Source organism: Trifolium pratense, linkage group LG2, assembly GCF_020283565.1.
Source record: "Trifolium pratense cultivar HEN17-A07 linkage group LG2, ARS_RC_1.1, whole genome shotgun sequence".
NCBI lineage: Eukaryota > Viridiplantae > Streptophyta > Magnoliopsida > Fabales > Fabaceae > Trifolium > Trifolium pratense.
Genome location: NC_060060.1, coordinates 33270150 through 33292066, shown reverse-complemented (window position 1 = coordinate 33292066; position 21917 = coordinate 33270150). Strand labels below are relative to the sequence as shown.

The 21917-nt window shown below is 30.6% G+C and overlaps 2 protein-coding genes across 2 annotated transcripts; one reads left to right on the top strand and one right to left on the bottom strand.

The window, feature by feature from the left end:
- Nucleotides 1-9463: 9463 nt before the first annotated feature.
- Nucleotides 9464-13283, top strand: LOC123910632 (high affinity sulfate transporter 2-like). Its single transcript, XM_045961793.1, has 13 exons — nucleotides 9464-9904; nucleotides 10193-10241; nucleotides 10360-10564; nucleotides 10654-10828; nucleotides 10977-11042; nucleotides 11169-11282; nucleotides 11373-11489; nucleotides 11578-11704; nucleotides 11812-12098; nucleotides 12235-12425; nucleotides 12512-12597; nucleotides 12687-12763; nucleotides 12973-13283. Exons 1-13 carry the CDS (start codon nucleotides 9596-9598, stop codon nucleotides 13111-13113), a joined length of 1944 nt encoding a protein of 647 aa, XP_045817749.1. The 5' UTR covers nucleotides 9464-9595; the 3' UTR covers nucleotides 13114-13283.
- Nucleotides 13284-14883: 1600 nt separating this feature from the next.
- Nucleotides 14884-15750, bottom strand: LOC123910633 (chaperone protein dnaJ 20, chloroplastic-like). The gene has a single exon (XM_045961794.1). The coding sequence runs from the start codon at nucleotides 15735-15737 to the stop codon at nucleotides 15168-15170; it is 570 nt and encodes a 189-aa protein (XP_045817750.1). The 5' UTR covers nucleotides 15738-15750; the 3' UTR covers nucleotides 14884-15167.
- Nucleotides 15751-21917: the final 6167 nt, after the last annotated feature.

The following is a 21917-nucleotide window of genomic DNA, read 5'->3' as shown; positions in this document are numbered from 1 at the left end:
GTGGCTAAAAATTTCATGTTAACTTTTTATCAATTGAGTTAAACTCATAAAAATTGTTATAACTGAGAAATTTAATACCTCAAGTTTAAAAAACAGCGTATAATATAAAGATTGTCAAACTTTTTTTTTTTTTTTGTGGTTTAATTTAGGCAAACATTTCTAGTTAATGTGAGGATTGGATATTTTGCAATATTAATTTTTTTGTTTCTATTTTTCCAATTTTATATAAAAGTAAAAGTAATAACTTGCATGTTATTTATATCCTTATATACAAATTTTTAACAATAAACTCAAAGTCAAATATTTGATAATAAAGATTAAAAATGTCTAAGTAGTAAGGGTTTTTATCCCCTTAAGCATATAGTCAGGGATTCAATTTCTGGTCTATGCGTACGGAGAAAATTCGTTTCGAATGGAAAAACTCACCTTGTGTGCCCCACAGGTTCCCCGACAGAGATTAGTCATTGCTAACGGTGGTGAAAACTTCATATCAATATCATGGTAACCAAAACAAATTAAAAATGAAAATAAAATTTATTTTCCAAACAAAGCATATTTTATGATTTTGTAATTTTCCTAGTGGTTGGGGAAAAGTCAGGGACGGATTCAAAGGGGGCAGGCAGTGGCCAAGCCCCCCCTCCCCCTCATATATGTATATAATATACTCCCTCCGTCCCAAATTATAAGGGAAAATAAAAAAATCACACTTATTAAGAAAAAGTAAAACATGAGAATTTGAAGTATGATTTTGTGGGTTTTCCTTGGAATAAGTTGCATAGGAAGATGTAAAAATAATTTTTATTGGTTGTTGTTTATTGAGAAAATGAGAGAGAGAAGAAATTAAATGCAATTTGTATTTAATTTTATGAAAATAAGGAAAAAACATTCTTGAAAATGATTTTTTCTCTTATAATTTGGGACAAAAAAAATGGCCTTTTTTCCCTTATAATTTGGGACGGAGGGAGTATGTATTATTATGTCTCGATTATCTATCTATAACATTTTAGTTTAGTATTATGAATTATACTATGGTAAAAATAAATGACTAACATAAAATATATTGGTCCTTAAATATATGAAATATTAATTGTCAAATAAAGTGTATTGAAATTACAAAATATTCTCAAATATGTCTATTATTAGTAATTTTTGGACAAACTGACTAACATAAAACATATTTGAGAATCAAACTAACAAAGGAAAGATAAATTTGAAAATCAAAATGACTAACAAAAATATATGTTTAAGACTCAAAATAATTGTTCTTATTTCCGGCCTCCCGTACAATAAGTTTCTGGATCCATCCCCGGGAAAAGTGATCAGTTGACATTGTGTAATTGTATAAAAACGCGATTATATGATAAAAAAAAGTCTTAAAATATTGGAATTTTCATTTCAGATGGAAGCTATGAATTGTAGACTAACAATGACACCTGGATAAGCTTGATTATTGACATTGACCAAAAACTATCAATTTGGTATTTACAAACCGTGTTCTCTGGATATTTTTTTTTCTTCTAGTATGTCAACGTGGGCCATTTTATGGAATACTATTTTAGTTTCATATGTAAGCAAAAAAAAAAAAAAACCTTTTAAGAAAGTAGGTTAAGTGTATTAATTGAGGAGAAAAAACATCTTATTTTCAAGGAGAATATTAACTTGTGCCCTTAAGGCACATGTTAAGGAAGCAAAAATAGAAATTATTAAATGCTAATTTGTGCATTTTGACTTTTGAAGCATTAAATTTCTTATATCATTAAATGATGAATTTCTATTTTGGTATATCTTAACATGTACCCTTAGGGCACATGTTAACAAGGGGAGAGGGTTGCCTCCAGTCACATTTTTATTCAGTTAAATCCACACCATTTATTTGATTTTATGCAGATGTCTACTTATAACAAAAAAATTAATAAATGGTGGATGATGAAACTGGACTTCCTCCCGTGACATTTACACAGGAGACAATCTCCACCCGTTAACAACACCCTATTTTCAATTATGTCTTTCTTGGAAATTGTAGAACATTGCATTAATTGGTTGAATCAATATTAATTTAAGGATAAAATTGGAATAATGGCACAAAACATAATGATTGAAGTAAACTTTTGCTTATATTTGAGACTTTCAATTTTTTTATTTTGTTGCTTACATTTGAGACCGGAGAGAGTATATGTTTTATAGGCTTGCATCCAAAAATTCCCTAATTAATAGATTTAGACCTCTGTTAAAAAAAATTAGACCTATACAGTTGATGAAAATTTTCTATATTAGAACTATTTAGAAGCATAATATTAATTAAATGCATCAAATATAATATTAATATATATAATATAATTAACAATTTTATGTTGGTGGCAAGGATTCAGAATCCTAAAGGATTCACAACTATGATTCTAGCCTTGGTTACCATTTTATATTATAATTTATATTATAATGACATGTCAATGACATGCCAATAAATATATACAAAAAGTGTGCCAACAGGTAACAAGTAGAGAATAAAAAAAGTGATTTTTCTTTTTGGGTTTCTCTAATATGAAACTCACAAAAATGGTACAAAGATGAAATTTTATCAATGTTAGCGAAAAATAAATTTTACAATAATAATAATAATAATAAATAAACAAATAATACTCCCTCCGTCCTATATATATTATAAGGAAAAAAAATCACTTTTTTTTTTGTCCCATATTATAAGCAAAAAACTAATTTTTACCATTTTCAATGTTTATTTTTACTTATTCTCATAAAATTAAATGCAAATTGCATTCAATTTACTCTATCTTTTTTTTCCCATAATCAATAACCAATAAAAATTCTTTTTACATCTTACAATGAAACTTATTTCAAGGAAAACATAAAAAGTCATACTTGAAATTATTACATTTTACAAGAAAATTCTTTTTGCATTTAATTGGGTATTTTCTAAGGACATTCTATGAACTATGCACTGCCACTAGGTGGTTCTCAAGGAAGAGATGTCGGTCACAATGAACACGCTAATACCAAGTATTTTTCTAGGTAGAATTTCCTTAAACAACACTTTCACGGTGGTATATATTCTGATATTGGATCAACTATATAAGATGTGTGAACTCACACTTAATAGGAGATTGTTGAGTTTTAAATGTGATTTCAGGCGTGAGTGGTTAAGTTACACATCGATTATAAATAAAAATAATGTTAAATTTATAAGAGAGATTCATTAACCTAATGCCTTAAGGATTTTGGTAGAAATGTGACGTCTCACTCTATTTTGTTCCTGAAGCATTTGACCCGATATTTCTCCCGAATTTCCCCGAACTTCACAACAAATATATTATAAATTAAACTCAAGATTCCTTCACCTCGATGAGTTTGATATTTTTTTAAAAACAGATAAAAATTCTGATATTAAAAAAATAAAGTGGTGGTCATGTACACTAACATGCACGTCTTCGTTAAACATGGATCATATAAAAAATGAAAATTTAAAGCTATATCGTAATATCATACATTTTTTTGGTCTTTTTCTTCACTTAAAATTTGACACATCAATAATATTTTACCATACATTTTATGTTTTCATTTTCAGTGTTAATTTGTTAAAAAGGTAACATGAAAAAAATATATTAGTCAGCTTAGCTAATTGTTTTCTTTCTTTTTTTTCTCCTTTCCTTTGCCATCAATGTAACCAAAAAAAAGTTGTTCCTATATTTACTGGTCCCCCACAGTCTACATCAAGGTTCAAGAATCAACAGCTAGGAATAAAAATCAGAAATGAAAACTATTGAAAAATACTAGTAATAGTAATAATTAATTAAAACCGATATTCTTGAAAAGGGAAAAAGATATGATAGGGGTTTAATTTCTATGAATAGTGGCAGTATTGCGTCTAAGTTCATTGAGGTTTGAAAGCGTTGAATTTCTATGTTTGTGCCACAGCATGTACTAGGTGGAGTGCTGTAAATAGAATGCTAATTTTTAATGTTGGAATTGTACGTCACAATAAATTAATTAATTAAATCTGGTTTTGCTTGCTAATTGATTCATTAAATTAAGCTATACTATACTATATACTATATTCCTATTCATTTTAGTTGACTGTAGACATGGTTGGCTGTAGTGGAGAGCAATTTTTTTTTTTGAACAAGCCAAAATGAGATATATATATTAACCAAATCAGTCTTCCTGGCACAAGACGTACCAAGATAGACTACAAAAGTTTACAAGAAGAAATAAAAAGCAAAACAATAACAACAGTCAAACAAGGCCCAAACAAAGTCGAGGACTAGACCACCAATTGTGGTAATTTAAAGCTAACGTAATGCTCGTCGACTTCAACCACCTAAATGAAAACAGCTTGATCTTGTCCATCAAATTATGGGGCGTATCTGCTGAGCCTCTGAACAATCGGTGATTTCTCTCCGTCCATACAACCCAAACACAAGCAAGCCAAATGAGTTGTAGGAAAGAACGACGCGCTCGAGATCCACCTGCTGAAGATGTGAACTGAAAAAAGTGATCACGCAAAGAAACAAAATCCACCAAAGGAATGTCAATCCACGACCGAACTAAATCCCACAAAGATCCAACAAAACCGCAAGATATGAATAAATGATGAGCCGACTCAGCTTCACCACATCCAAAAACACACATGTGAGCTGTAGGAGATAAAATCCGTCGAGTAACTAGATTCACTCTCGTGGGCAGCCTGTCTCGCAATAAACGCCACGCAAGAATGGATACCTTCAAAGGAACCTGCGGGTGCCAAATGAGATTATCCGCAACTTCCATAGTGACCAAAGCATGAGATATCAAGAGCTGGTAAGCCCCCCTAACAGTATAACCAGTGTCAGGATCGGGATGCCACTGCCACCTGTCTACAGAAAAGGCCTGCAAAGAAATGTTAGAAAGTAAAGACTGACACTCCCCCAACATCTCCTCCTCCCATGCCCGCAACTGCCTCCGCCACTCCCACGCCCCTCCATTCGCGCCCCACCCTAAAGCAAACATCTCAGCCACCGTACACGATTTGTTTGCCGTCAAAACAAACAGGCGCCCAAAACGCTCGCAAAACGGAATACCATCCACCCAGGGATCGGTCCAGAAGTAAGTCTCTGAACCGTCCCCCACCCTCCTCACTACATGCTCCCTGAACCACCTGTCCCCTGACTCGCCGCCTCCCTCCCTAATACGCACTATCTCCCTCCACCACAAAGACCCCCTCCGACCTCCATCCCGAAGTCTACCTCTCTCAACCCCATACCTAGCTGCCAACACTCTAAACCACAACCCCCCGCTGTCCACCAACATCCTCCAACACCACTTGCCCAAAAGGGCCTGATTAAACTCCCTCAACCGCCTGACCCCCAAACCTCCACTCTCCTTAGGTAAACTGATCGATTTCCAACTAACCCAAGAAATTTTCCTAGAATCCTCACACCCCCCCCAAAAAAATTTAATGAAAAGAGATTCAATAGAGGAAATAATACCTGAGGGAGCTTTGAAGAAGGAAAGAGCATAGACAGGTAGAGAGGTCAAGACAGATCTCAACAGAACCAGGCGACCACCAAAAGACAAGAAGCGACTCTTCCACCCAGACAATCTATTCTTTATACGAAGCAACACCGGATCCCAAAAACTCAGACGCCTCGGATCACCCCCAATCGGAAGACCCAAATAAAGGAAAGGGATCTTTCCCACCTTACAGCACAGAACAGACGCAGCTTCGCCCAACCAGGAATCAGAAATATTAACCCCAACCAACATGCTTCATAATTCATTAGTTGAGAATGGATTATTGAATACTTCATCCGAACATAAATATAAGAAAAAATAATCGTTTATGTGGTGTTTAAGAAATTTAGTTAAGTGTAGTTAATTTTATTGATTTAATGCAAAATATGAGTTAACTTTACTATATTACCCTTTGAAAAGTTATTTATGCCTTAGAAATCACATAAACTTTTGAAAAGTGAAATGATTACATAAGGGTATATTAAGAATAATAGTATTAATTAGTTTAAAAGTAGTTGACTTTTACTTATATTTGTGTCCAAAATTTAAAGTGTTTTTTTTTCTTATACAATATTTGTATCCGGAGGAAGTATATTTTTGGGGATTATTAAATTAAATATATTTAACATTATTGCATATATGGTAAATCATTGATAGTTATTTAACTATATGTACTTCACAATTTCAATTTTTGTGTGTCGATATCTACAGCCGTAAAACAACAGAATCATGATAGAACAAGTTTACATTTGAAATTATGTTTCTGTTTATAATACAGAGTTTCTATTTTTCTTATAGTTTTTTTTTACAACATTTGAAATTCTACGTCACAATATTTTTTTTATTTTTCATAAACTAAGCTAAAAAATAAATCAATTCAAATGAACTTTTAATATTTTTTGCAATGAAGTACAATTAGTACTCTAAGCACCCAAACCCGAGCACCAACCAAAATTAACTAAGCAAGCAATCTATTAGGTTTAAGAACCATTCATAAAGCGTACTGAGTGTGCCCAAATTCTTAGCTGAGAACCACCACCAAGAAAGGCTCTTAATACGATCGACTACTTCTAGCACCGAAGCTTGCTTATCAACAAATATATTGTCATTCCTCTCCATCCAAATCACCCAAATCATCGAATGCCACAAAAGCAAAAGCCATTTACTACCTTTTTAAGTTCTAATAAGAGAGCAAAATCTTTGGAGAAGTACTAACAAATCTCCCAAAAGAAATACACCACATCAAGCCATTTAAAATTTTTATACCAAATCGACCTGGAGAAAGGGCATAGCAAAAAGTTGTTCTTCTATTTCGATAGCTTGCCGACACCACCCACAAAAAGGTTTTGTTACTCAAATTATGCTTAGTTGGAAGACGACCACGAAGCAATTGCCAAAAGAAGGTAAATCACCTTCATTGAATCAAAACTCTCCCACAATCTAGCAAACCACTTCCCCTTGTCACCCTCCCACTCCACAAGTTGTACACTTTTCCTCAATAAAAAAATAGAGAGTTGGGTCATGTTAACTTGTGTTCTAAGACCACATGTTAAGCTATCTAAAAATAAAAATATAGTATTTAATGATACAAAGAATTTAATGGTTAGAGAATTGAATACAACACAAGTTCAATAAATATTTTTCACATTTATCTTCTTAACATGTATCTTAAGGGCACAAGTTAACATTATCCTTTTGCTAATATTTGTTTACGCAATAAATAAAGATTCTGCTTATAAAAAACTCAAAAAACAATGCATCTTTTTGCAAAACGGTTTATAATTTATAGGGAAAAACTAAAATGTGATATAAGGGCACATGTTAGTGATTCAAAAAAAAAATATTTTATCATAATTAATGTATTTACTTTACTTTTTAAACTTGATCACAAATTAATTACACAAAATTTAAGAGAATATTTCTATGTGACTATTGACTATAATTTTTAATTAAACCACTAAATTTGATCAAGTAGTGAGAGTGTTTGGGTAGTATGCTCTAATTTTGGGTTCGATCCCCAATTCATTATAAAAAAAAAATACTAATCAAGATAAGAGTTAAAAATGACTTCTATAATAGAGTTAATGGTTTTCCCCAATAATATTAAACATTGTGTCAGAGAAGGCACATTTGGATAATCCAATAACCTCTAGATTTATTTTTATCAGGACCAATCCAATAAATCTAAAAGTATAAAACAAAATTTAAAACGAGATCCTTTATAAAAATTATTAATAAAAAGTTGGAGGCTTTTAAAAATGAATTTTTCTCTTTCCATCCTCATGTTTCTTTTCTATCTCCCGTTTTTCCATTTTTGCCCTTGTTAAAAATTTCAGAACGTGTTTTCTGAAATTTTTCTAGTTCAAATTCGGAAAAATTAGAAAAATATATTTCAAAATTTATTTTCAAGGCAAAAAAATTCGGAAAACACGGTCCGAAATATTTATTCAAGGGCAAAAATTAAAACGTAGGGGGGTGGGAAGAGAAAATATCTTTAAAAATTATGAGGACTTGGGCTGGCCCTGCTATTTTTTATTGTCCATTTCAAAAAAAAGATGTTTTCTCTTCGGGCCCCATGTATCTTTTATACCCCAAATATTCTAATTTTGCCTTTGATAAAAACTTCGGTTCGCAGAAATCAAAGTTTTTTTTAGTTCAAACTCAGGAAAATTTCGGTTAACAGAAACCGAAGTTTTTATTGAATGGCAAAAAAGTAAAATTCAGAGGGTGAAAAAGAACCATGGGGGCCTAAAGAGAAAATATCCAAAAAAAACCTTTATAACCGAAGATCATTGATTCATGGATCACAATAAGCAATATCAGAAAAAATTCCTCATACTCCTATATTTATATCTTCACCCCTACAAATTAATTTTTTTTTCCAATTTACCTTTTTATTATTTGACATCACCCGTACAAAGCTAAAATTGAAAACCGGATCATTGAAAAATGTTTTCTGGAATAAAACCCACGGGAGCATTAAAGAAAAAGTTCTGGAATGGAATTCAATGAAGGGTTTCATTTCGGAAAACTTTTCTCAATAATTCCAATTTGTAATTTTAACTTTGTGGGAATGATGTCAAATAATAAAAGGTAACTATAAGGAATGCGATTTGGTTAAAGTAGAAAACCTTGAGAAAAGTATATAAATAAAAGGGAATTCGTTAAAAAAAGTATAAATCTTCCGATTACTCTTTAAGTCCCTTTATATGCTCACATGCCCCAAAAATTGTTCTTCATATTGAGGGGTCTTTGAACATAGGAGCATTGCAGAGGAGCTAAATAGCAATTTTCTTTTCAGTCTCCAAAAATGGTGCAACAAATAATGGTAAACATAGGTTAAAAAAAACATATAGCTTCAGCTTTGAAAAATTAGTAAAAAGCCCTTATAAAGATCCAATTACTCATAGCACGCGTAAAATAAGAAATATATGACTGCTAAAATATTTTCTTTTCAACATTCTTTCTAACTTTAACTCAGTTAGAGTATTAGAGAAAATCTTAATAAAAGAGAGTTGGTTGCTATTGCGATAAATAATATTCCAAAAATATCTCCTGTAACTGCGATCGGGAGGAGGCTGGAATCACTTAATGTCATAACTGACTTCCGAACCAGATTAAACTTGTGGTGAAAGCCAAAAAAAAAATTCCAAAAATAAAACCGTGCATGGCAAGATATATTTTTAACCTTTCTCATTGGAATTGGTTTTATCATAGGTAAAAAACAAGTTCAAGGGTCATATTCTCTCTTGTAATATCACTTGGTTTTTTTTAACATCACTTGGTAATTACCTTGTCATATTGGAATTGGCACTTTCACAATGTCACTGTTTGAATATTCAATTATATTCTTTATCTAAGAATAATTAAACGGGGATTCCAATACGATTCCTTTTAATTTTAAGCTATAAACTTCTCAATATGACAAAATGTAACTATGCATGCAGCTATCGGTTGACTCTTAAAATTGATTCTCATGCTAAATTACAAAAGCTACTTTCTGTTTCTGAATAATTCATGATTATTGTATAATTTTTTTGCAGGCTATTAATTAAACAAGTTTTTAGTGATTATTGTATGGTTTTTCATAGCAATGTCCATGGAGGAAATAAAAAGCAATCCTTCTTCACGTAAACATGGTGATGATATTCTTCCAAATATTCACAAAGTTGCAAGTCCTCCTAAGCAAACACTTTTCCAAGATTTCAAACATAATTTCAATGAAACTTTTTTCTCTGATGACCCTTTTGCCAAGTTTAAGAATCAAACAGTATCAAGAAAGTTTGTTCTTGGATTACAATCTGTTTTTCCTATTTTTGATTGGGGAAGAGGTTATAACCTTAAAAGTTTTAAGGGTGATTTGATTGCTGGACTCACCATTGCTAGTCTTTGCATTCCTCAGGTAGATATTTGTACAGGTATTTCGAGAAATAATACTCCCTCCGGTTTCTCCCGAGCTCCCCCGGACTCCCCAACACCTCCTGTCCTTATTATAAGAAAAAATTTACTTTTTAAATTCATAGAATGTTTGATGTATCTGGTCTATATTATAGACCAGATACGTGTAACATTCTATGAATCTAAAAAGTAAACTTCTTCGTGTAATAAGGACCGGAGGGAGTATTTATATTATGACATGTTACGCTGTGAGATTTGATTAGATGTTTGTGTAAATGTGAATGCATAACAGGATATTGCATATGCAAAGCTTGCACATTTGGAGCCTCAATATGGATTGTGTAAGCATATCTTGGATTTTTTTTTGGAAGCAATATCTTGGATTATCTATAAGCAATTTTGACATGTTATTTGTTCATACATATCCTCTCTGACTTAGTTTTTTTACTGTTGTTACAGATACTAGTTTTGTTGCTCCACTTGTGTATGCTTTCATGGGAAGTTCAAGAGATATTGCCATAGGGCCAGTAGCTGTGGTTTCCCTCTTGCTTGGCACTTTGCTTTCAGATGAGATCAAGGACACGAAAAGTCCTGAATACCTGCGTCTCACATTTACGGCAACTTTCTTTGCAGGAATCACTCAAATGGCACTTGGACTTTTAAGGTACATAACAGTATCATTGTGTATTGCATATGTAAAATCATTCTTGTCTTGTGTTGCTTGTGTTACAATCCATGATGTGAATTTTGCAGACTTGGTTTCTTGATTGATTTCCTATCTCATGCTGCAATTGTGGGATTCATGGGTGGAGCTGCTATTACTATTTCCCTCCAACAACTTAAAGGTCTTCTTGGCGTAAAGGACTTCACTACGAAAACTGATATTATTTCTGTCATGAGATCTGTTTTCAGTGCCGCCCACCATGGGGTAAGACATATCATTGGTTGTGATTTGCTGACAATGTAAATCTTTTTATGCTGACAGTGTATCAAAATTAAACTCTGTTATATATATGAATTGCAAAAAAGTAAAATGAGGTTAATTAACAAAAACTTGTTTTAATCTTTACTTATAGTGGAATTGGGAGACAATAGTAATTGCAGTATCATTCTTGGCTTTCCTTCTTACAACCAAATATATTGTAAGAATATCAACAATTTTCCTTCCTCTATTCATTTCTATTTAATATTTATTGAACCATTATATATGACTATTATGTGTATTCAAATCTATAATATATGTAAGATAATTACACTTGAATGAATAGGCTAAGAAGAACAAGAAACTCTTTTGGGTGGCCGCAATATCTCCTATGATATGTGTTATAGTGTCTACTTTTTGTGTCTACATTACAAGGGCAGACAACAAAGGAGTAGCAATTGTAAGTAGCAAGAAAAATTTTAAAAATTTCTTGAATATAGTTTCAAAGAAAAATGAAGTACAGTTAAGACTAAAAACTATGCTATTTCAGGTGAGACATATTAAAAAGGGTGTGAATCCAGCATCTGCTAGTGAAATATATTTCAGTGGAAATTATTTTACTGCTGGTATTAGGATTGGTTTGATTTCTGGTATGGTAGCACTCACGGTAAGCAAATTTATTGAACCAATTATTGAGCCAAAATTTATAGAACATTTTGAGCCAATTTTTTATGTTTTTTAATTATTTTTTTTAGGAAGCTGTGGCCATTGGAAGAACATTTGCTGCTATGAAAGACTATTCAATTGATGGTAATAGAGAAATGGTGGCGCTAGGAACAATGAACGTTATTGGTTCGATGACATCTTGTTATGTTGCCACAGGTACCATAAAAAAGACTAATTGAGTACAAGATTAAATATGCTTTTCGTCCCTGTAAGTATATCGTCTTATAGTCTTTAATGAGTGTTTGTTTCTGATCTTTTTGCAGGATCATTTTCGCGCTCAGCTGTGAATTACATGGCTGGTTGTAAAACTGCAGTATCAAACATAGTTATGTCCTTTGTGTTGTTGTTAACCTTGTTACTGATTACACCACTATTCAAGTACACTCCGAATGCAGTGCTTGCCTCAATTATCATAGCTGCTGTGTTGAACCTGATTGACATTAAAGCAGCTATTCTTCTTTGGAAGATTGACAAATTTGATTTTCTAGCATGCATGGGAGCCTTCTTTGGTGTTGTCTTCCATAGTGTTGAGATTGGCCTTCTAATCGCGGTAATTAATATAACAAGACACCGTTTCTCTTATACTTGCAAACTAGTAGCATCATGTTTTCAAAACATGGATAGGACCACAATCACTTTAGAAACCGCAACTGCAGTTGAACTTGAAAATCTTGTTTTTCACACAGGTGGCAATATCTTTCGCGAAAATCCTTTTACAAGTCACAAGGCCAAGGACTGTAGTACTTGGGAAGCTATCAGGGACAACTGTTTATAGGAACATCCTGCAATATCCTAAAGCAGAACAGATTCCTGGCATGCTGATTGTCAGGGTTGATTCTGCAATCTACTTTTCAAATTCCAACTACATTAAGGAAAGGTATGTCTTTTCAAGGTTAAGGAAGTGTAGAATAGTTTCTTCTTTTTGGAAGTGAGGCTGATGAATGATTCAAACACAATTTACAGAATATTGAAGTGGCTAACTGATGAAGAGATTCTAAGGACATCAAGTGAATATCCAAGTATACAGTATCTCATCGTTGAAATGTCACGTAAGGCTTTTAATGAAATCTTTTCATTTGCTTTTTCATGATTGATTTTGATAATTGAATTTACTAATTAAGCAACTATGTTGTTGCAGCTGTTACTGATATTGACACTAGCGGCATCCATGCCTTTGAAGATTTACTTAAAAGCCTCAAGAAAAGAGATGTTCAGGTACTAAACAATGACAGGATTCAGAATATTTTCTAGTGAATCACCAATTTAAGGCACCCAATCAATTTGATCTTTAATCCTATATGTTTGTTATGGCAAATCAATTGCTTGTGTGCCAAGAAATTCATCTATGAAATATTACTATTATAATGTATAAAACAGTTTCAACCTGTACTAAATAATTGTTCATGTTTGTGATCTTTTGACAGCTTCTTGTGGCGAACCCGGGACCAATTGTAATTGAAAAGCTCCATGCATCGAAGATATCAGACTTAATAGGAGAAGATAAAATATTTCTAACAGTAGGTGATGCTGTTGCAACTTTTGGTCCAAAGGGTGCAGATTTATGAACAACATAATACTATTCCAATAGAAGTGTATTTAAATCAGATATGAAGAAAATTAAAGGGTGTTTGAAACTGTTTAGGGAGCTCTTAGGAATAATGAAGGGGCATGTAGATTTTTTGTCTGTAGTTTTGTTTGATTCTCATTGATATCTAGTTCCAATTGATATCATGTATCGAAAGTCAAAAATGAAAGAAATATGTTTTCTATGTTTATTATATTATATAATGCATCTTTTTTATCTTATGGTGTGAAAGCTAATAATAGTAATAATATTCTTTTGTGAATTATATATATATATATATTCAATGATTGGTGGAAGAAACCTTATAGAAGAAATAGTAAGAGAAAAAACCAATTAAAAATGGAAGAAAGAGAGAAAATTGACTTGGTGAAAATTGATTAAGTTATATATAATGTTAGCAGATATTATAAATAAACAATGTGTTAGAGTTAAGGTTTATCATATAGTTTGGTGTCATGGCCTACACATATGCACCTAAATTAACAGAAAGATAATACTATACAATGACAAACATTATAACCTGATTTGTAAGATCTAAGGCCATAGGAACTGTTAAGAGGATGGCATGTATGCTATGCTATCTATCATTTTCTCTGATCGATCGCTCATTTGTGACGGTTTTGCTATTAAAACAACTGTGATTTATTAAACCGCGGCATACAATGTCGCTAAGGGAAAAGCCTATGGAATACCAAAAAGACTTTACAAAGGGCATTTTCTATATCTATTGTGCAGTTTATACGAGTTGCGCATTGCTACCGGTGATCTGGTTCCTCCGATAACGAAATTTGAATACCATTATATACGATAATAGATCCAAGACAGGTGATAGTTCAAGAGAAATATAACATTGAATTATTAGGGGAGAGTTGTGTTTGGAAAAAAATTGTCAGTATTTTGCAAACACTTCATGCATATTAATATATGTTTTGCACTAATTTTTGTGCTGTCATAACCTCATAGGATATGCATTAAGAAGAAATTAATCTTGAGGTTATTATTAGTATTCATTAAAACCAAATATTCCAAATGAACTCCTCATAAATTGTCTCTAAGATTGTCAATAGCTTAGCAACAACATATATAGATTTTAAAGGATTCATATATTCTCTCATGGTGAAGTGGTGCAATAACATATGGGAATGCAGCACAATCAAAACTTTTGAGAGAAAATTTTGTCGCCTAATTGTAGTTCTATTGGTTTCAAATTGCACTCTTCATCCGCAATTGCGGCCACAATATTGCTGATACGGTAGCTTCCACAATCACGTCGCACCGCGATTGCGTTGTAATTCATTATCACATGTACGTGTGCAAACGTTCAGGAACCTGAACGAAATATTTCGGACATGTTTGTTTAAATCTTCTCAACAAAAATTAAAATTTCAGAACCCCAAATTCCAAAATATTTTTATCAATAAAAAATCTTACGATAAGACACTCTCAACATTATATTTCAACCATCTCTGATTAAGAAAAAACAAATACTCTACTATAGGAAGTAAATAGTGTATTGGGACGGCGGTGCCACTTAGTATAGTTTATGAAAATTAAAAACCATTTCATGCTACAACCGCAAAGACCGCAGCCTAAATTTTTTTAGTTTTCGCCACCAATATCCGGACCACACTAGACGGCTTAATCTTGGGGGTCAGTTATAGCATCAAGTGGTTACAGCCTTCTCCCGATCGTAGTTGCGGGAGATTGCAGCTGCAATTTTAAACAATGATAATAACCATCCTTGTTTTAATAGTCCTAAAATAAAGTTGATTAATTCAATAATTTTCATTTTGACAAAGAGATTAATTTTTTGCTGGTAAACAAAAATATTCTTTTTTAGATCAATACAAGAATGAATGTAATGGTAATTATGTGAAATAATACAACAACATAATCACATGGAGACAAAGCTAAAAAAACTAGCTATTTCTTCTTTGGTATTAACACTCTGATTTCCGAGGGCGAAAGGGGTCCGGTAATCCAGAATTGAGTCGTGAGGTAAGTAAAGTCCGGAAAAGAATTGTTCCACAAGGATCAATGATCATCGTCTTTGTTGATATTGTTCATGGCTCTCATTCTACTACCCCATGATCCTTCATTATGAGACCTTCTTTTCAACTCAATCACTTGTTCCATCCACCTACTTCTTCTCAAACCCAAACCAATTTCATAATCATACTCTGCTTTTAGCTCTGGATTTGACAGAGTCTTATAAGCTGCATTCACTTGTACAAACATCCGCGTTGATTCCTCGTTCTTCAAACGATCGTGACACAAATCAGGATGATATTGAAGAGCCATTGTTCTATATGCTCTTTTTATGTCATCCATTGTTGCACTTTTTGGACTCAAACATAGTACCTTGTAGAAATTTCCATCATCATCATCATTAACTTCATGAATTGGAACATTTTTTGTGTTTGTGGCTCTGCATGAAATAGAAAACTGAGTACGAGGTTGTCTAATTTGTTGTTTATTTGAGAGTGTTGGAAGATTATGATATTGATATGGTTTTGAAATGTTGATAAGGTTTGGTGAGTTTAAGGATAATAAAACATCCATTTTGGTTATGTTTTTGTCTATGTTTTTATGTTGAGAATGCATGTGTGGGTGTTGGATTATATATACACACAATTATAGAAGAATGGTGTTTTGAACTTATCTTAGGGTTAATTCATTTAATATTAGACCATAAGAAGACTAATTAATTTTGTCAAAAAATAAAATAAAATTAATTATTCATATGCTTTTCAAAAAATAAATTAATTATTTGTGCCTACGCGTTTTCTACATGGTGAGCGTCGGTTATTTTTATGTGGGGTTTGCTAGATTTGTTAATTTCCTTGGCTATAGTTATACTACCCCAAGAATTTATTTCTTGTATTTTTAATGAGATCCTACTAATTTTATTTTTTTTTATAAAAGCAAAATGGTACAAAGGTGAAAGCTAAGACATCTCAACTATGTTGACACTTCGAAAAAGTATTTAATAAACACTCTAATAAAATATATTAAATACAAAAAAAAATAAGAAAGATATAAAGGAATTAACTTGGGAGACTAAACTCGTACGTACAATTTAGGTGCAATATTATAATAAATATTTTAAACTCGTAAGTACAATTTAATTGATAACGACAAAGATCCTGATACGAAAAAAATTGAATTTGATAATGAGATTTCTAATTTCTCTACATTTAAGGTGTGTACATATACGAAAGTGTTCAACTTAACCCCTTGAAATTAAAAAATTGCAAATACACCTATATTCCTATTTGTTTTACATTTTGAATCCGTTAATTTATTTACCTTGACACCCTTAACCCAAAAAATTCAAGAACTCGAGTTTAAACACCTAAATTAAAATCCTAACTTGTGGTTGAGCATGAGTCTACCCACCGGATTATTTAAAAAATAATAGTAAATACTCTAATAAAAAATTAACTAACTCTTTCTCTAATTAAACGGTAATATACTTAAAGTCATGCTAACTCTTGTCTTTAGAGCACTATGTAAGAAATAAAAAATCTTATTAAAAATATTATTTTGTACATTTTTAAGAAGTCGAGACTATATAAGTATTCTAAATATTTTGACTATGAGTATGTTTGGTAACACAAATAAGCTAGCTTATAGCTTATTATAGGCGTATAAGCTTGTTTCATAAAATTAGAGGTGTTTGGTAACAAGTTTTGCTTATAGCTTTTTTGCAAATGTTATTTCAAGTAGTGTTTGAACTTATAATTTTTTACCTTTTCTTCCAATTTTAACCTTGTTATTTTAATTTCTTTATTTTTTTTAATAATAAAACTATCCACTCAAAAAATAACTATTCACTCACATAAAATAACTGTGTATTTTTATGTCATTTTATTATTACAAAAGCTAAATTTATCAAATACTTTAATTTTAATCTATTAGATTTTCAGTTATCAGCTAGCTTATAGCTTAATTTTACCAAAAAGAGCCTATATTAATTTTTTTAACTAGTGGATCTAGTTAGCATTGAAGCTAAGAACGCACGTTTAGTAGAAGCAAAGAATTGCAGCTTCTCAATTAAACGTTGGAACGCGGTTTTGCTTTTGTTGTGTTTCTAAAACGTGGATCCAAAGACACTAGCCGTGGTTTATTATATTATAGGATGAAAACCATTATTTAGTGACGGAGAGGTAGTAGTATTAATTATTATAAGCGGTTTTGCACACATTATTGGTATCAACGACATAAAACAAGTTTAGGTAAAAAAAAATTGATTATAACATAATTCGATTTACACATGGTCAGGAAATAGTCTTCATTTGTCAATAAAGGAAGGAAATGGTCTTCATCATATCTCTAATGGGAGAGGACTGACTAGTTCAAGATGAGCTAGGTAGAAAGAAAAGCCAAATTGCTTTTTATTTCCCATCTCAATTTGCTTATCTAAAAATCTGTCATAACTAATTGCATTATTCTTTGAAGAGCAGTTTTTTCTAATCATAAGCATATACTATACATAAATAAATAAAATAATTGTTTAATCGTTTATGTGAATTTAACTCAATCGATAGGAAATCACATTAGAGAAACAAGCAACTAAACAAGTTTATAAGATAAGTGTTATTTAACACAAAACATATGAATACCAAAAATGTATTATGGTTTAGCCAATTTTGCGTAACTTTTTTCTAATTATTATTATCTCCGAAAGATTGAACTATGATAATGTCACATTTTGAGTTTATAGTTTATAAATTCACATGATAAAAAAAAATTGTTTATTTTCTCACGAGCTTATAGTTTATTTTTACCGACTTATATAACTTACCATTTTTCTCTCAATTTTACTCTTATGTAATCTTACTTGAAAAATACCCACTAATTCAAATTTATAAGCTAGTTTAACCACCAATTTTATCAAACACTACAAATTTAATCAGTTAACTTATCTATTATAAACTTTTTTATTCGATATTTGCTATGAATTCATCCTCTATATACTTGTTTATGACCCATAATTAATGATACTACTTGTAATTTTATTTTAAAACAAACTCGTGAACAATTTTATCACAAGATCATGATTATAATATAATGCATGAACCAGGGACTTTATTATGTTGTTATGGAAGTAAACAAACGGTAAAATCTAAAGACAATATTAATGGCAATCATGTTTGACTAGTACGTACTACAAACAACCCAATTTGAGTTTAATTTACGTATATATATATATATATATATATATATATATATATATATATATATATATATATATATATATATATATTCGCCGGCAGGGTCAACTAACTATATATATGGTTCAAAATTAAGGAAGATAAAATGGTTTTTGTCTTTGAAAACAAAAATGAGGAAAAAGATTGGATCCTACATTAGCCATATTCATTATTCAGGCCTTATTTTATGTATAGGATAAATAAATGTCGGATAATTTTGAGCAGCTATGACCCCACAAGGGAATGAGACAGTAGCTACATGACATACATCAAATGTTTACATAATTCGAATTTAATTTTTAGATGCATGAAATAATTTTGTCATATTTTATTTATTTTACGGTTAAATTCTGTATTATTATGGGTTTTTTCTCTAGAAATAGGAGAGTTAATTAAGAATTCGAATTTAATTTTTGGATGCATGAAATAATTTTGTCGGATTTTATTTATTTTGCGGTCAAACTCTGTATTATTAGAGATTTCTTTCTCTAGAAATAAGAGAGTTAACACAAAGAAAAATATTTAGGTATACCGCCGTTATCAGAATAATCACATGCAAAAATGTCATTAATTCAGTTGATTAGATGATTAATTTTCAATTTAGTTGAAAAATATGGTTAATTTATGTGGTTGGACGTCCATACCATTTTCTTAATATAGGACTTTTTTTTGTAGGCAAGTGAGAAACCATTTCTTGTACAACGTTGAAGGTGACCAATTATTTAGGCCAAATATAAGGTTGCAAACTTGCAACTTGCATTGTCTGTCTCTTCTTGCGAACTTTCTTGGCGCATGCTAGCTAGCTAGCTAGAAGATTGAAGGAAAATACAGTGAAACTTGTTCAATTACACGTGATTTAATTAATTGCAATTTGGAACTAGCTAGGGGATCATAATTAAGACAAAAGATAATATAGCTGAAGCTTGGTTGTTGAAACTTTGAAATAGCACTAGTGGTGTTTGACAATTTTTACCTTAAAATTGAAAACCCTAAATCACAATTTAGCGTATATATGTTTAGAGATCAAATAGTCCAAGTGCATAATTGTAGTGACTAATTAAGAAAACTACTCTGCCATTTGATCAAATTGATATATCTCAAGTCATATATTATCAAAAATAAAATAAAAATAATGCATGCCACTTTATTTTGGCATTTTGTTCCCTGCATTGGTGTTCTTTTGATAGAAAATATATTAAATAGTAATCATGCAATGCATATATAGCTTATTAACCTTCTTATGTCTATTAATCAAGTAATAAGTGGTGATTTTATTGCAGGTCTTTGCAATACATTACGGTAAAAAAATAAAATTAGGACTCACGGTGAAGAAGGATAGTCTTTGTGTGTAGGACTCACATGATTAGTCTACATATATAATGAAGTACAAAGTATTATGTGAATATATGGGTTAAATAAGTTTATGTTGTCTATAAAATTACTAAATTTTGTTTGAATTTAATTTATATACATTATCAATGTATTTATAAAAAAGTGACATGTTTTGATCCTTACAAAAAATTTATGTACCCAGTTTTAATCCCCATTATCTTTTAAAATTAAAAATTGTTTAGTTATACTTAAAATTTTAAATTTTAAATAATTGGTTCATTCTTGTTTATAATACTATAAAAAAAAATTACAAAACTTTAGAATTTTTTAAAATAAAAAATAAATAAATTTTTTAAATTTCAAAAAATAAAGGTAAAACTAACGAAAATATCAACTTATAAAACAAATTTTGAATTTCTTTTTATTTTATAATATTCTAAACATATCTACAAAATAATAATTCAAAAATACACACCAATTTAACAGCAGACACTAAAATTACATGCATAATAATTTTGTAGAAATAAAAATATGTCACATTTTTAATTGAACCAAAAACAAAATTTAATAATTTTTTATGGACTAAAATTTGTATTTAATCCTATATATATTTGTGTCTTCAAGTGAGCATGTGAATGGGTAAGCACGTCACAAAGAAAAGCTACCATGAATTTTAGGCCAAGCTAGCAAGCTGTGCTAAGTTACAACTATCACACGGTGCACACAAAGTTTAAGCTGTTTTGTTAAAAAAAACCAATTATTTGTGAATAATATACCTTGCACCCTAGTCAACAGTGGCGGAACCAGGAATATTTTTTTGGGTGGGCCGTTAAAAGAATTTATAATATATAAATTAAATAAAAAAAATTATATTGTGTATAAAAATTTAAGTCATAATAAGCAATAATTTGATAATTAAAAAATTAAATTACATACCAGAAAATAATACACTGTGTATGTCAAATGACAATTTTTACCTTAAAATTGAAAACCCTAAATCACAATTTAGCGTATATATGTTTAGAGATCAAATAGTCCAAGTGCATAATTGTAGTGACTAATTAAGAAAACTACTCTGCCATTTGATCAAATTGATATATCTCAAGTCATATATTATCAAAAATAAAATAAAAATAATGCATGCCACTTTATTTTGGCATTTTGTTCCCTACATTGGTGTTCTTTTGATAGAAAATATATTAAATAGTAATCATGCAATGCATATATAGCTTATTAACCTTCTTATGTCTATTAATCAAGTAATAAGTGGTGATTTTATTGCAGGTCTTTGCAATACATTACGGTAAAAAAATAAAATTAGGACTCACGGTGAAGAAGGATAGTCTTTGTGTGTAGGACTCACATGATTAGTCTACATATATAATGAAGTACAAAGTATTATGTGAATATATGGGTTAAATAAGTTTATGTTGTCTATAAAATTACTAAATTTTGTTTGAATTTAATTTATATACATTGTCAATATATTTATAAAAAAGTGACATGTTTTGATTCTTACAACAATTTTATGTACACAGTTTTAATCCCCGTTATCTTTTAAAATTAAAAATTGTTTAGTTATACTTAAACGTTTAAATTTTAAATAATTGGTTCATTCTTGTTTATAATACTATAAAAAAATTTTACAAAACTTTATAATTTTTTAAAATAAAAAAAAATTAAATATGAATTTTTTAAATTTCAAAAAATAAAGATAAAACTAACGAAAATATCGACTTATAAAACAAATTTTGAATTTCTTTTTATTTTTTAATAACTTTTTATAATATTCTAAACATATCTACAAAATAATAATTCAAAAATACACACCAATTTAACAGCAGACACTAAAATTACATGCATAATAATTTTGTAGAAATAAAAATATGTCACATTTTTAATTGAACCAAAAACAAAATTTAATAATTTTTTATGGACTAAAATTTGTATTTAATCCTATATATATTTATGTCTTCAAGTGAGCATGTGAATGGGTAAGCACGTCACAAAGAAAAGCTACCATGAATTTTAGGCCAAGCTAGCAAGCTGTGCTAAGTTACAACTATCACACGGTGCACACAAAGTTTAAGCTGTTTTGTTAAAAAAAACCAATTATTTGTGAATAATATACCTTGCACCCTAGTCAATACCGTACACTAGAGGAAATATAGTTTAATGAAAACATTTGGATTTAGTGATGGTTTAATTTTAGTGGACAAAATTAATGCCAAACTAT

Bases quoted from the DNA above. Each gene is read 5' to 3' on its own strand.
- LOC123910632 (XM_045961793.1), top strand. From the start codon at position 9,596: ATGTCCATGGAGGAAATAAAAAGCAATCCTTCTTCACGTAAACATGGT. The intron at 12,099-12,234 runs GTAATTAATATA...TTTTTCACACAG, and splicing joins AGATTGGCCTTCTAATCGCG to GTGGCAATATCTTTCGCGAA. The intron at 12,426-12,511 runs GTATGTCTTTTC...CACAATTTACAG, and splicing joins TCCAACTACATTAAGGAAAG to AATATTGAAGTGGCTAACTG.
- LOC123910633 (XM_045961794.1), bottom strand. From the start codon at position 15,737: ATGCATTCTCAACATAAAAACATAGACAAAAACATAACCAAAATGGAT.